This window comes from Lithobates pipiens, unplaced genomic scaffold, assembly GCF_037356315.1.
Source record: "Lithobates pipiens isolate NorthernLeopardFrog02 unplaced genomic scaffold, aLitPip1_a1.2 Scaffold_22, whole genome shotgun sequence".
Lineage (NCBI taxonomy): Eukaryota > Metazoa > Chordata > Amphibia > Anura > Ranidae > Lithobates > Lithobates pipiens.
Genome location: NW_027507784.1, coordinates 33,746,484 through 33,762,019, shown reverse-complemented (window position 1 = coordinate 33,762,019; position 15,536 = coordinate 33,746,484). Strand labels below are relative to the sequence as shown.

The following is a 15,536-nucleotide window of genomic DNA, read 5'->3' as shown; positions in this document are numbered from 1 at the left end:
GCGAGAAGAGCAGAAGGAGGTCGGAGGCCGCCGAGAACTACCGCGCGCCGCCGAGATACACATCCGGCTCTGTATCTTGGAGGCAGCATTTTTAAAAAATAAAAAAGAGGCAAATAAATAGACAAGGCGGCAATGGTGGACAAGGCTGCATAAGGCTGCATGACAAGGCTGCAATGGTGGACAAGGCTGCAGATGGACACTGATGGGCATATAAATGTAAGTTTTTTTTCTCCCTTAAACTTCCCTCCTAAAAGTTTTTTTTCTTAAAATTCCCTCCTAAACTTGGGGTGCGTGTTATACGCCGATGCGTGTTATACGCCGATAAATACGGTATATGGTTTTGGTAAATCTGAAGCAGGAAAACTGATAGTGTGTAGACATGTGCATTCGTTTTCGTCCGAATGCATTTTCGTCCGAATTTCAGCTATTTTCGTTTTCGTTTTGACAAACGATAACGAAAGCACAAAATCCGAAAAACGAAAGATCCGACATAAATAAATGCTTTATTTTCGTTTTCATTGTTACAACAGTTCGATATAGAATAGGAGATTCGACATGACTCTGACGATAACAATCTGTCTATAGAACCTGTGGTCGAATGTGCTTAACCTTACCTCTATTAGTCCAAGATTATATAGAGAAAATATTCGACAGAGAAAAAAGATTCTGCAAGTTACTGTCCTAAAAAGTGTTTGGGGACCCGGGTCCTGCCCCAGGGGACATGTATCAATGCAAAAAAAAGTTTTAAAAACGGCCGTTTTTTCGGGAGCAGTGATTTTAATAATGATTAAAGTGAAACAATAAAAGTGTAATATTCCTTTAAATTTCGTAGGGGGGGGGGTTGTCTATAGTATGCCTGTGAAGGGGCGCATGTTTCCCGTGCTTAGAATTGTCCCTGCACAAAGTGTCATTTATGCAGGAAAAAAAGTCCTTTAAAATCACTCGCAGCTATTATGAATTGTCGGCTCCGTAATACAGAGAACACTCATTGAAAGTCATTGATAAAAAAATAAATAAATAAATAAATAAAAAGCGTGGGGGTCCCCCAAATTCAATTACCAGGCCCTTCAGGTCTGGTATGGATATTAAGGGGAACCCTGCCTCAAATTTAAGAAAAAATTTGACGTGGGGTTCCCCCTAAATATCCATAACCAGACCCTTCAGGTCTGGTATGGATATTAAGGGGAACCCCGCATCAAATTTAAAAAAAATTTGACTTGGGGTTCCCCCTAAAAATCCATACCAGACCCTTTATCCGAGCACGCAACCTGGCAGGCCGCAGGAAAAGAGGGGGGGACGAGAGAGCGGCCCCCCCTCCCTCCTGAACCGTACCAGGCCACATGCCCTCAACATTGGGAGGATGCTTTGGGGGTCCGTGACCCCTCAAAGCACCTTGTCCCCATGTTGATGAGGACAAGGGCCTCATCCCCACAACCCTGGCCGGTGGTTGTGGAGGTCTGCGGGCGGGGGGCTTATCAGAATCTGGAAGCCCCCTTTAACAAGGGGACCCCCAGATCCCGGCCCCCCCCCCTGTTTGAAATGGTAAGGGGGTACAAAAGTACCCCTACCATTTCACAAAGAAAGTGTAAAAAATGGTTAAATAAAACAAACACACTTTTGAAAAATTCCTTTATTAAAAATAAAAAAAAGATTCCAGCGGCGGTAATCCACTCTTGCTATCCAGCGACGGACGGTCAGCTCTCCATCGATGTCTAATGTCATCCAGCGCAGCGCAGCATCCTTCTTCTGTCTCCGTGGAGGAGACACTACAGACATTCCGGCGGCTTGACGTTTCTTATATAGGGTGGGCGGGGCCACCCGTCACCTGACCCCGCCCCCCTCTGACGCAAGGGGAAACCCGGGGTTCCCTGTGACGTAGGGGTGACCCGCACCCCTCTGATGTAACACAGGCAGGTTTCCGTTACATCAGAGGGGGGCGGGGTCACCCATACGTCACGGGGAACCCCGGGTTTCCCCTTGCGTCAGAGGGGGGCGGGGTCAGGTGACGGGTGGCCCCGCCCTCCGTATATAAGAAACGTCAGCGCCGGAATGCCTGCAGTGTCTCCGTGGAGGAGACAGAAGAAGGATGCTGCGCTGCGCTGGATGACATTAGACATCGATGGAGAGCTGACCGTCCGTCGCTGGATAGCAAGAGTGGATTACCGCCGCTGGAATCTTTTTTTATTTTTAATAAAGGAATTTTTCAAAAGTGTGTTTGTTTTATTTAAACATTTTTTACACTTTCTTTGTGAAATGGTAGGGGTACTTTTGTACCCCCTTACCATTTCAAACAGGGGGGGGGCCGGGATCTGGGGGTCCCCTTGTTAAAGGGGGCTTCCAGATTCTGATAAGCCCCCCGCCCGCAGACCTCCACAACCACCGACCAGGGTTGTGGGGATGAGGCCCTTGTCCTCATCAACATGGGGACAAGGTGCTTTGAGGGGTCACGGACCCCCAAAGCATCCTCCCAATGTTGAGGGCATGTGGCCTGGTACGGTTCAGGAGGGAGGGGGGGCCGCTTTCTCGTCCCCCCCTCTTTTCCTGTGGCCTGCCAGGTTGCGTGCTCGGATAAAGGGTCTGGTATGGATTTTTAGGGGGAACCCCACGTCAATTTTTTTTTTAATTTGACGCGGGGTTCCCCTTAATATCCATACCAGACCTGAAGGGTCTGGTTATGGATATTTAGGGGGAACCCCACGTCAAATTTTTTCTTAAATTTGAGGCAGGGTTCTCCTTAATATCCATACCAGACCTGAAGGGCCTGGTAATTGAATTTGGGGGACCCCCACGCTTTTTTCTTTATTTATTTATTTATTTATTTTTTTATCAATGACTTTCAATGAGTGTTCTCTGTATTACGGGAGCCGACAATTCATTATAGCTGCGAGTGATTTTAAAGGACTTTTTTTCCTGCATAAATGACACTTTGTGCAGGGACGATTCTAAGCACGGGAAACATGCGCCCCTTCACAGGCATACTATAGACAACCCCCCCCTACGAAATTTAAAGGAATATTACACTTTTATTGTTTCACTTTAATCATTATTAAAATCACTGCTCCCGAAAAAACGGCCGTTTTTAAAACTTTTTTTTGCATTGATACATGTCCCCTGGGGCAGGACCCGGGTCCCCAAACACTTTTTAGGACAGTAACTTGCAAATTAGCCTTTAAAATTAGCACTTTAGATTTTGAACGTTGGAGTTCCATAGACTTTAATAGGGTTCTAAAGTATGCTATATAGTTAGCTCCGTCGAATCTTCTTTATACATTCGACAGACACCATAAGCCTTCCAAGACAGATTCGACCGTAATTCATGTGGATTTTCGGACGAATGCAATTTTTGAACGAAAAACGAAATAAATAAAAACGAATTTCGGGAGTAACTAAATAAATTAAGTTTTCAGACGAAAACGAAATTCCGAAACGAAATATTTTACTCTGCACATGTCTAATAGTGTGTATGGGGCTTTAGAACGTGTTTTTCTTGTTTCTTCCAGTAAACCAAACCTGATTTTATTTCACTCAACACAATGCATTGTTTTTTCAGCTGTAATAACCAGATTTTGATCTGGCATGAAAGAAAGCAGGGGAAATAGACAAACTGTCTTTTTTCTGCATGGCAGGTGAACCCTTATGCCTCGTACACACGATCGCACTTTCTGACAACAAAACCGTGGAATTTTGTCCGAAGGGTGTTGGCTCAAACTTGTCTTGCATACACACGGTCACACAAAAGTTGGCCAAGAATTATGAATGTAGTGATGTACTAGATGTACTACGTGGTTTTTCAGCTCTTTAGCGCCACCCTTTGGGCTCCTTCTGCTAATTTCATGTTAGTAGAAGTTTGGTGAGTGTAGATTCGCGCTTTTCTTTTCGCATTTTTCATTTAGCACTTTTCAGTTCGTGCTTTCCACTTAGTTTCTGAACGGCCGTTCATCAACCAGACATGTTGCGGAATCTGAGCAGATAACGTGTTATTTATTATTGGCCTTGGAGTTATTGCTTTTTTTGGTTGAATAATGATTTGATTTGGTATATTTTTGGATGCTTAGAATGCACTTTTTGGTTAAGTTCTATTGGCAGATAGCATTTCAAATTTTTTTTTTGTTAATGCACAATAAAAAAATTGTGTAGAATAATACTTGGCTATGTGTTTTACTTCAAATGACAGTTTGGGAGTAGGCAGTTACATTTTAAAAAATACAATGTAAAATTAACAAGGGACACCAACATAGTTGTATCTTTAATTTCAAAAACTACGGGATAATGGTGTTGTGGTAACTTGCACAAATAAAAAAAACAAAAAAACCCCATAATAATATTATTCTTGATAACACTAGAAAAAAAACTTTTGAAAATTTGTTTGCAATAACTCGATCAGTATCACCAGCAAAGCAGCTTCATTATTATCCCATTAAAGAAGAAGAGAATTGTCCGCCGCATTTGGAGATTTCATAATTTGGCGCGTCACAAATGTTAATTCTCTATTACGAACGCTAGTTTACAAGACCAATCGCTTCTGCTTTCGAGCATGCGTCTTTGTACTTTGAACTTTTGTCCAACGGACTTGTGTACACACGATCGGAAAGTCCGGCAACACACATTTGTTGGCGTAAGATTTAAAGACATGCTAGCCAAAAATTGTTGGTGGAAAGTCCAACAATTGTCCGAAGGAGCGTACACACGGTTGGATTTTCTGCCAACAGCCTGACTTCCAACATTTCCCGTCTGAAAATCCGATCGTGTGTGGGGGGGCTTTAGGGACTTTGGAGCCCAGGCAATTGCCCAGTTTGCCTGCCCCTCCAAAAAAAAAAAAAAAATGTTCCTTGCCATGGCTAACAAAGCCCAGGTAACCCAGGTGTGTCTCTTAATAAAATCAATTAATCATTTGACAACCATATAGCTGTTGATAGCTATTAATCTTCATTTTTGTATTTATAATGATTCTTACCACGGTTTTACTTTTCTTTCCAATAAAATTTGTATGGGAAGCCATTCAAAGTAATTTACAGCAGCAAACTAAATCAAAAGCAGAGCAATTCCCAATATTAACCACTTAAGCCCCGGAAGGATTTACCCCCTTCCTGACCAGAGCGTTTTTTGTGATTCGGCACTGCGTCGCCTTAACTTACAATTGCGCGGCCGTGCGGCGAGGCTCCCAAACAAAATTGACGTCCTTTTTTTCCCACAAATAGAGATTTCTTTTGGTGGTATTTGATCACCTCTGCGGTTTTTATTTTTTGTGCTATAAACAAAAATAGAGCGACAATTTTGAAAAAAAAAAATGCATTATTTTTTACTTTTTGCTATAATAAATATCCCCCAAAAATATATAAAAAAATTTTTTTTTCCTCAGTTTAGGCCGATACGTATTCTTCTACTTTTTGTTTGGTAAAAAAAAAAAAATCACAGTAACCGATTGACTGGTTTGCGCAAAAGTTATAGTGTTTACAAAATAGGGGATAGTTTTATGGCATTTTTATTAATAATTTTTTTTTTTTACTAGTAATGGTGGCAATCAACGATTTTTATCATGACTACAACATTATGGCGGACACGTCGGACAATTTTGACACATTTTTGGGACCATTGTCATTAATACAGCGATCGATGCTATAAAATTGCATTGATTACTGTAAAAATGTCACCGGCAATGAAGGGGTTAACCACTAGGGGGCGGGGAGGGGTTAAGTGTGTCCTAGGGGTGTGTTTCTAACTGTCTGGGGCGTGGCTGTGTGTGACACTGATCGCTGCTTCCGATGACAGGGAACAGACTATCAGTGTCCTGTCACTAGGCAGAACGGGGAGATACTGTTTACATCGGCATCTCCCCGTATTAGAGCTCCGTGACACGATCGCGGGTATACCTGCGGCGATCGAGTCCGTGGGACCCGCGGGCATGGTCACGGAGCTTGCAGAAGGCGCGTGTGAAATTCAAAGTAACGTACCGGTACGTTACTTTTCCCGGCCGTGCCATTCTGCCGACGTATATATGCAGGAGCCGGTCGGGAACCGGTTAACCAATCACTTGTTTCCCCTGAAAAAAATAAATTGTTCAAGGGCAAACAATACAGGAAAGAGCTCCCCTGAAGTGTTCAGAACCTAAAAAAAAAAACTTTTTTAATGCAGATTTTTTTCTACTGTTTATAACCAAATTTATAGTCCAACATTAATTACAATGAAAGGGTTTGTCTATACAAATGTATTCATGAGTTATGAATAGAAGCATTAGTTGTTCTCCTACGTTCTGTTGCATATACAGTGGCTTCCATGTTGTGAATGTTTCTTTTATACTACATTATAGAGAGAATGTGACATGATGGGTGAGACTCCTCTAGCAATAGTAGCGAGAATCAGATCAGGAGAATTCATAGAAATAAATTTGAGGCACGGGAGACAGGAGGGCAGCCAATCTACCAGCATCTACCGCATTAAAATAATAGTTTTGGTTTGATTACCACTTTTCTTTTTTTTTTTTGTTATTCTTTTTTTTATTGAAATTTGTCATACACAAAAAAGTTAAAACATTTTCCCAACTCAATGGGGATAGACATTAACAAATTGTATTTCCAAACCTTTATCTAACCTTACCCTCCTTCCTCCCCCCTCCACCCCACTCCTAGACCCTTTTTTTCCCCCCTCTTCTCTAAGTAATCTTAATCTCACTGTATTTCTTTGTTAATTTAAACTTTTTCCACTTTTCGCATCTCTTAACGGATCTCTCTCTAGTATCCTCATGGCTATGTCTTACATGTTTCATATCTCTTCTATTTTATCAAACCACTCTCTAATTTTTGGGCTCTCTACTTCCTTCCATTTCCTCGGTATTAAGCTTTTTGCAGCGTTCATCATATGTACAATCATTGAGTTTCTATATTGTTTTGTTGGAATATCTACCCCATGAAATAGACATGTCCATGGTTCCTCAGGTATATCTATAATACCGTATATACTTGAGTATAAGCAGACCCAAATATAGGCCGATGCACCTAATTTTACCACAAAAAAACTGGGAAAAAAGTATTGACTCGAGTATAAGCCTAGGGTGAGAAATGCGCAGCTACCCTGTTTCCCCAAAAATAAGATCTAGCATGATTGTCTGTGATGGCTGCCTACCCCCCAAATAAGCCCTATTTAAAGTCCTTGTAGGTCTTATTTTCCGGGAAACAGGGTAGGGCTTATTTGGCGGGGCTAGGGCTTATATTGCAGCAATCACCGACAATCACGCTAGGTCTTATTTTCAGGGAAACAGGGTACTGTAAGTGGAAAAGAGGGTCAACAATGCCCATTTGTAACCTCATTGTGCCCATTTGCAGCCATAGGTCCCCCGAACTTCAAACTCAGTAGTTAAGGGTTCCTAGATGCTCCCTAGCTGCAGCCAAAATTTGGAGTCTCTGGACCCAAAGGGTCCCGAAAATGACATTGCTGCAGATGGACACAATTGACCGACTTTGAGGCCCTGTATCACAGGGCCACTTGGTGCTAGGAACGTAAAATTTGGTGTGCAAACCCATTGGAACCAGCACTACAACATATCCATGGTGCCGGGGTTCGTGGCCCCTGAGATATGGGGTCCCAAAGTCGGTTCGGAAAATGTCAAGCACTTTCCTGCAGCAGAGAATGACATTTTCCGAACCGACTTTGGGGCCTCGTATCTCGGGGGCCACTTGGTGCTAGGAACCCCATTGTATATGTTGTAGTGCTGGTTCCACTGGGTTTGCACACCAAATTTGGGGTTCCTAGCACCAAGCAGCCCCGAGATATGGGGGCCCCAAAGTCAGTTCGGAAAATTTCATTCTCTGCTGCAGAAAAGTGCTTGACTCGAGTATAAGCCAAGGGGGGCATTTTCAGCACAAAAAAGAGGTGCTGAAAAACTCGGCTTATACTCGAGTATATATGGTAGTAATTTCCATAATATAACTCAGTATTTCCTTCCAGTACATTTTAATTTTGGGGCACCCCCCACCATATATGTGCCATGGTTCCCGTTTGTTTACAGCCCCGCCAACACTCCATTGTTTGTCCTATTTGACATTTCCCTAGTGTTTCTGGGGTTCTATACCATCGGGTTACGCACTTATATTTCATTTCCACCATCCCATTATTTACTGATGATCCATGTACTAGTTTCAGGATTTTTCCTACTTCTTAGCCCCTGTACACACGGTCGGAGATTCTGCCAACCAAATCCGTCGGATTTTGTCCGTCAGATTTAGTCTGACGGATTGTGTCCGAAACTGTTGCATACACACGGTTGGACTAAGTTGTCGAAAAATCCGATCATTCAGAACGTGATGACGTAATTTCGTTACGATGGGACTAGATTCAGGCTAGTAGCCAATAGCTTTGATGTAGGAATTTGATCTGAGCATGCGTGGCACTTTGTCCGTTCAAAATTCGGATTACGTCCGACCGGCCCAGTTGGTCGGGAAATATTTCCAACATGTTGGAAAATTGGGTCCGAAGGAGATTTGGACGGAATCAGTCCGATGCATACCACACACAGTCGGATTATCTGACGACACGGTCCGATAAGACGCATTCCGACGGATTCTCCGACCGTGTGTACGCGGCATTAGTTCCTTCCTCGTTTCCCCAATTCCCTCTCCTATTTTTTTTATAAATGTCGGAATTTCCAGCTCTTCTACTTCTATCAAGGTTTTATATGCCACCTTTCATGTGTTGTATGTGTTCAAGATTCTGACATCTCTGTGTCGATTCCAGAACCTTCAGAGTCAGAAAAATCTCTGCCCAACATCGGTATGGAGAAGGAAATAGGCAACATCATGGCAACCCATCTGAAAACACTTGGAGAGGACGGCATACGATCGTTTAAATACTATCTTAGTTTAACAGAGGCACCTTTTGAAAAAAGCAAAATTCAGACAAGACATATTAAAGATAAATCTGTGGAGGAAATGGTTGAGCTCATCATTAGCCGCCATACTATGAGACACGCACAAGCAACAGTCGAAAAAGTTCTTGACCGTATGGATGGAAAAAAAATAAAGATGTTTATTGTGGAAGATATCAGTAAGGTGAGTAACACAAATTGCTCCAGTAATCAAACAACTCTGCTTCTCTCTGCCATAATACAAACACCGGTCGTATATTTCAGTTGTGAAAGCGCCCTGAGGCGATTCAGTTCGCATAGGTAGCGCTATACAAGTCACTCATTCATTCAGTTGTGGTTGGACACTGGTTGCATTGCGTCAGAGATGTAGATGTTAAAATATAAAAAATCATTCATTAGCACGTCCAAGACGCCAACTGTCAATGTCAAAGACTGCAAATTAAACTTGATGACAGATGTGTTAATCGTTTGTAGTGTTGTACAGCCAATGTGTATCAGGGGCATTTGTCTCCTTTATCGGGGCTTTTTTTTTGGAACTGGTCTTTACTGAGGCAAAATGAAGTCATTCAAACCCCATTTTCTATAAAAAATCAAGTCTGCTTGTTTAGGTAACAGATTTACAGAAAATTAGTTTTTTATTATATTTTATAATCGTGATCGCTGGTCATGTATAATGTGGTTTTAAAAAATGACAAAAATGACATAACAAAAAGGATAAAAAAAATTGTATGCTATTTTTATTATTATATTTTGTGTGTTTTGTGATTTCTTTTTGTTAACATTTTGTAGACGATGGGGAAAAAAAAGAAAAAATGTAACCAGATGGCCCAAAAATAGTTTTCTTTATTTATTAAAAAAATTTCAAATTTTTTTTTTGTATGGTTATTTAATGGTTTAAAATAAAGAAAAGAAAACAAAACAAGGCAACAAAATCTGTTGCACTGTTTGGTATTGCTTTTTTAATGTATTTCTTTTTTTTTTAAGTTTCTAGTTTCCACCTTTCTTCCTCTAATGCCGCTTACACACAACCGGACTTTCTGGCAGACTAGGTCCGAAGGGATTAGTCCGTCGGACAATCCGATCATGTGTGGGCTAGTCCGATCGTTTTAAAAAAAATAAAAATTAAAAAAATCAGATGGGCCTACAAATAGAACATGTTTCAAAGCTATCCGGACGGATTCAATCCCGATGGACTAAAATCGGCAAAACCGTTCGTCTGTGTGCTGGTCTGATGGACCAAATACGACCCAAGGGAAGCTATTGGCTACTGGCTATTGAACTTCCTTTTTTAGTCCCGTTTACGTTCAAAACGACACAGTCCCTTCGTGTGTGGCCAGGTCTGTTCGGAAAGTCCATATGAACTCCGCCGAAAGTCCGTCGGGAAGACCGCCGGACCTAGTCTGCCTAGTCCGGTCGTTTGTACGCGGCATTATGCTTAAAAATATATATATATATATATATATATATATATATATATATATATATATATATATATATAAATATAATATATGAAATAAATAATTTAAACCCTTTAAAGCACATTGTGACCTTTAGCCTTTGGTTATCAGATTAAACAGCTTAACCACTTCAGCCCCGGAAGATTTGGCTGCGTTGCTTTAACAGACAATTGCGCAGTCCTGCGACGTTGTACCCAAACAAAATTGACATTTTTTTCCCCACATATAGAGCTTTCTTTTGGTGGTATTTGGCCTGCGGTTTTTATTTTTTGTGCTATAAACAAAAAAGAGCGACAATTTTGAAAAAAAAACACAATATATTTAACTTTTTGCTATAGTAAATATCTAAATTAAAAAAAAAAATGTTTCCTCAGTTTAGGCCGATATGTATTCTTCTACATATTTTTGGTAAAAAAAATAAATCGCAATAAGCATATATTCATTGGTTTGCACAAAAGATCTAGCGTCTACAAACTATGGGAAAGATTTATGGCATTTAAATGTTTTTTTTTTTTACCTAGTAATGGTGGTGATCTGCGAGTTTTTGTGGTATTGCGACGTTGCGGCCGATAGGTCAGACACTTTTGACACATTTTTGGGACCATTCACATTTACAGAGCGATCAGTGCTATAAATATACACTGATTACTGTGTAAATGTCACTGGCAGGGAAGGGATTAACACTAGGGGGCGATCAAAGTTAACTGTGTTCCCTATTGTGTGTTCTAACTGTGGGGGGGAAGGGGACTTACTATAGGAGATGACAGATCATGTTTTCTACTTTGTAGAAAACACGATCTGTCTCGTCTCCTCAGATAGCATGGGGATACCCCCGTGCTGCCACTCGTGCATGCAATCGCGCCTGGTCGGTGGCGATCGTGCCCGTCGGCCATGCCCATAGGGTTCCCCGCCGTGCAGGGGGCACGCACACGCGCCTCCGGCGGGGCTTGAGTCCCCTATGGTGGCTCTCCTGGGCGAAGCCGTATATGTACGGGATTTTGCTCAGGAGAGCCATTCTGCCGCAGTATATCTGCGTGAGCCGGTTGGAAATTGGTCAAATTATGCCTTACTTTTGACTCTAATGCATTTTGGCCAAAAAAATTTTTTTTTTTCCTTAAATATTATACATTTTGTCAACATTTTGGAAAAGCGAAATCGGCCAAATCTGCTCATTCCTTATCAGGAACTGAACAAACATTCTGACAAACATACAAAAATTTTTGTAAAATTTTAGGGTCTGTTTACCAATTTTGTTCACCTAGTATTCACAATTTTTATATAGGAATAAATCTAAATATGAGTTTTTTTTTTTTTGGGGGGGGGGGGGGATTATTGATAAATAGACTTTGTGCCAATATTTGATTTATTTTATAGACATTGGTTGTAGGTGTTATCCTTTGTCTTTTATATGTTTAGAATGTTTTATGTTACTTTTTTTAAATTGTGGTCTGCTGAACTTGTCTTATCAGCTACATCAACATCAAGAAGAAAAGAAAGTCAACGAACAGCAAGATAAGTCCGGGATAAGTGAATATACTTTGAAAAAGTGAGTCTTTATTATGAGCTCTTTAACCACTTTCAGATCGGACCAATTTGCTGGTCAAAGACCAGACCACTTTTTGCGATTCGGCACTGCGTCGCTTTAACTGACAATTGCGCGGTCGTGCGACGTGGCTCCCAAACAAAATTGACGTCCTTTTTTTCCCACAAATAGAGCTTTCTTTTGGTGGTATTTGATCACCCCTGCGGTTTTTATTTTTTGCGCTATAAACAAAAATAGAGCGACAATTTTGAAAAAAACGCATTAATTTTTTACTTTTTGTTATAATAAATATCCCCCAAAAATATATAAAAAAACATTTTTTTCCCTCAATTTAGGCCGATACGTATTCTTCTACATATTTTTGGTAAAAAAAAATCGCAATAAGCGATTATTGGTTTGCGCAAAAGTTATAGCGTTTACAAAATAGGGATAGTTTTATAGCATTTTTATTAATAATTTTTTATTATTTTTTTTTTTTACTAGTAATGGTGGCGATCAGCGATTTTTATTGCGACTGCGACATTGTCGGGGACCCATCGGACATTTTTGACACATTTTTGGGACCATTGTCATTTATACAGTAATCACTGCTATATAAATGCAGTGATTCCTGTGTAAATGACACTGGCAGTGAAAGGGTTAACCAGTGGGTGGCAGTGTAGGGGTTAAGTGTTCCTAGGGGTGTGTTACTAACTGTGGGGGGGTTGGGCTTTCATTTAGTGTACACTGATCTCTGCTCCAATCACATGGAGCAGAGATCAGCGTCACTAGTTGCTAGGCAGAATGGAAAAATGTTGTTTACACAGCATTTCCTCCATTCGGCCGCTCCGTGAGACGATCGCGGGGATGCCCGCGGCGATCGAGTCCGCGGGTCCCGCCACCGGACTCACGGGGCCCCGACCAGCGCGGGAGCGCGCCGCCGGTGGCGCACTCCTGATGGCAGGGCGGCATCGAATATTGGACGTACCTGTACGCCAATATGCCTGCCCGTGCCATTCTGTCGACGTATATCGTCGTGCGCTGGTTGGGAAGTGGTTAAAGACTGAACCGTTTTTTTTTTTTTTTTTTTTTTTACAATTCAAATTCAGTTAAGGAATTCTAATCATAAAGCATATTATATTCTGATAATTGTATCAGGTTGATATCTGTAATGATAGTTTTTTGAGTATATGAATTTCTTTGGCAGCTTCTTATAACTTACTTCCTTGGCTGCATTCATCTCTGATATAACTCATCATCTAAACACCAAACAAAGATCTCGCCAATATGACATATCAAAGAAATTGGCATATCAGCATTCAAAATAAAAAAATTGCAAATAATGCCAGAAGGTGCAAAAAAAGTGCATACAAAAATGGAAAAAAATAGTCCATAAAAGAGAATTCCATCATGAGAAATCTCTTGTGCGAAAAATGCTCCAGAAGATGTCATCTGTATGTGGGAAAAGTGGACCCCACCACCAGACAGTAGTAGTACTTACAGTGCCCCTCAGCTAAGATAAGTTGGACCAAAAATTATAATGGCCGTAAACGCATAGGAATAGACACAAGTTGGAAAATACTAGAGGTGCACCGAATGGAAACTTTGGTGGCGAAACCAAAAATGCAGGATGTACTTGGCCGAAAACTGAAAAATTAGTTTAAAAGAAATATATATTAATATATAATTGTATTATATTCAACTTTTTAACCGCTTGCCCACCAGCGTCTGCCGCGACTTCCGCCGGGTGCCCATGATCATGTCACCGAGAGGAAGAACGGGGAGATGCTTTTGTAAACAAAGAGTTTCCCCGTTCTGCCTAGTGACAGGACAGTGATCACTGCTCTCTGTCATCGGGAGCTGCGATCTTTGTCATGTGTGTTGAAGCCCCTCCCCCCCAGTTAGAATCACTCCCTAAGACACACTTAACCCCTTCGCCGTCCCCTAGTGGTTAACCCCTTCACTGCAGTGTAATTTACACAGTAATCAGTGCATTTTTATATCACTGATCGATGTATAAATGACAATGTTCCCAAAATAGTGTAAAAAATTGTCCGATGTGTTCGTCATAATGTCACAGTCCCGATAAAAATCGCAGATATTACTAATATAAAAAAAAAAACTATAATAAAATTGGCATAAATCTATCCCCTATTTTGTGCAAATCAATAAATATACACTTATTGCGATTTTTTTTTTTACCAAAAATATGTAGAAGAATGCGTATCAGCCTAAACAGAGGAAAAAAATAGTTTTTTGATATATTTTTGGGGGATAATTTTACTATAGCAAAAAGTAAAAAATATTGCTTTTTTTCAAAATGATCGCACTTTTTTGTTTATAGCGCAAAAAAATAAAAACCACAGAGGCGATTAAATACCACCAAAAGAAAGCTCTATTTGTGGGGAAAAAAAGGACGCCAATTTTGTTTGGGTGCCACGTCACACGACCGAGCAATTGTCAGTTAAAATAACGCAGTGCCGAATTGCAAAAAATGGCCCTGGTCATTTTGCAGCCAAATCCTCCGGGGGTGAAGTGGTTAATTAATATAATGAGTTTAAATGAAAATGAAGTTATTGTTGGACATTGTCACCTTTAGCACAAGAAAAGCTCAAGAAAAATGTATCTCTTTAAATCATATGTATGTCTTCACACTGGTCCGTTGGGATTCCATTGTGGTGTTAAAAATTCTGCTTGCTGGATTTTTAGTCAGTTAAAAAAAAAGGGCACCAAAAATGCACCTCCCCATTAAAATGCATTGAAAACGCAGCAAGAACGCATCAAAAACGCACTCATATTGACATTTTTGAGTCACATGACTTATGAAAACGCACCAGAAGCACAGAAAAATCACGGCAAAAATCACTTTTTTTTCCTTATTCGCAAAATGCCGATAACACCGTTTACGGCCGATATGTTTTGGTGCATTTATAATAAAAACATAAGAAAATTTAAAATAAAAAAAGTCTATTTTGCAGTTTTTGGAACACTCATTCGTTGTAATAAAGTTTCAATATTTTTTGGTTCTTTCATGTTGATAAATTATTCTATGTATTCACAGTCTTTATATAAACTTTTTTTTATTTTTAGGACATGACCTCTATAGATTCTATGGATAAAAACACCTTCGGCAGGCCAGTCTCTACAACATCTTGAATCATAACCTGGAACAATACAAGATGATGAAACTGTATATTGTGTCATTGATTTAGAATCGAACTCTTTTATACAATTTTATAATAAAGTGATGTACCCTATTCCATTCTTGTTGAGTCAGCTTTACCTCCAAGCACCTATGTTGCCCTATTTCAAGCAATAGTCTGAGATTACATTTTAGAATTTCCATATAAATTGGCATTAGAGATGAGTGAAACTGAGTTTTTGTCCCTCCAAAATTTCATAAAAATCATGAGATTTTGGCAAAATACCCTAGAACTAATAGGGAAGGTAAAGTGAAAGCGCAGCCCCCCCCCCAAAAATACAAAAAAAAAAAACACGATTTTCTTATTTTTTCCACATCAAACCAAACACCGCTATGGGAAAATGAACAAGATTTTTAAGTGAAAAAAAAAACAAACAAAAAAAGCCTGTAGAGAAGAAAGGAAGTCAATGTACTTATCTCATCCAACCTGCCCCTCCAAGTAATAGGTGACAATATCATCCCTTTGGCACGATCCTGGGGACTGCTGAGTATGGGACA

The 15,536-nt window shown here is 40.4% G+C and overlaps 1 protein-coding gene across 10 annotated transcripts in view; it reads left to right on the top strand.

Moving 5' to 3' along the window:
- Positions 1 to 15,093, top strand: part of CCDC7 (coiled-coil domain containing 7) — a 48,537-nt gene extending 33,444 nt beyond the window's left edge. For 9 of the 10 annotated variants that reach the window (XM_077447292.1, XM_077447294.1, XM_077447291.1 and 6 more), the window contains 3 exons: positions 8,728 to 9,041; positions 11,784 to 11,860; positions 14,927 to 15,093. In XM_077447292.1, coding sequence (XP_077303418.1) covers positions 8,728 to 9,041; positions 11,784 to 11,860; positions 14,927 to 14,933 — 398 coding nt within the window. In that variant the 3' untranslated portion in view covers positions 14,934 to 15,093. The remainder of the gene's footprint in view (positions 1 to 8,727; positions 9,042 to 11,783; positions 11,861 to 14,926) is intronic. The other variant, XM_077447290.1, reaches the window with a different exon arrangement.
- Positions 15,094 to 15,536: the final 443 nt, after the last annotated feature.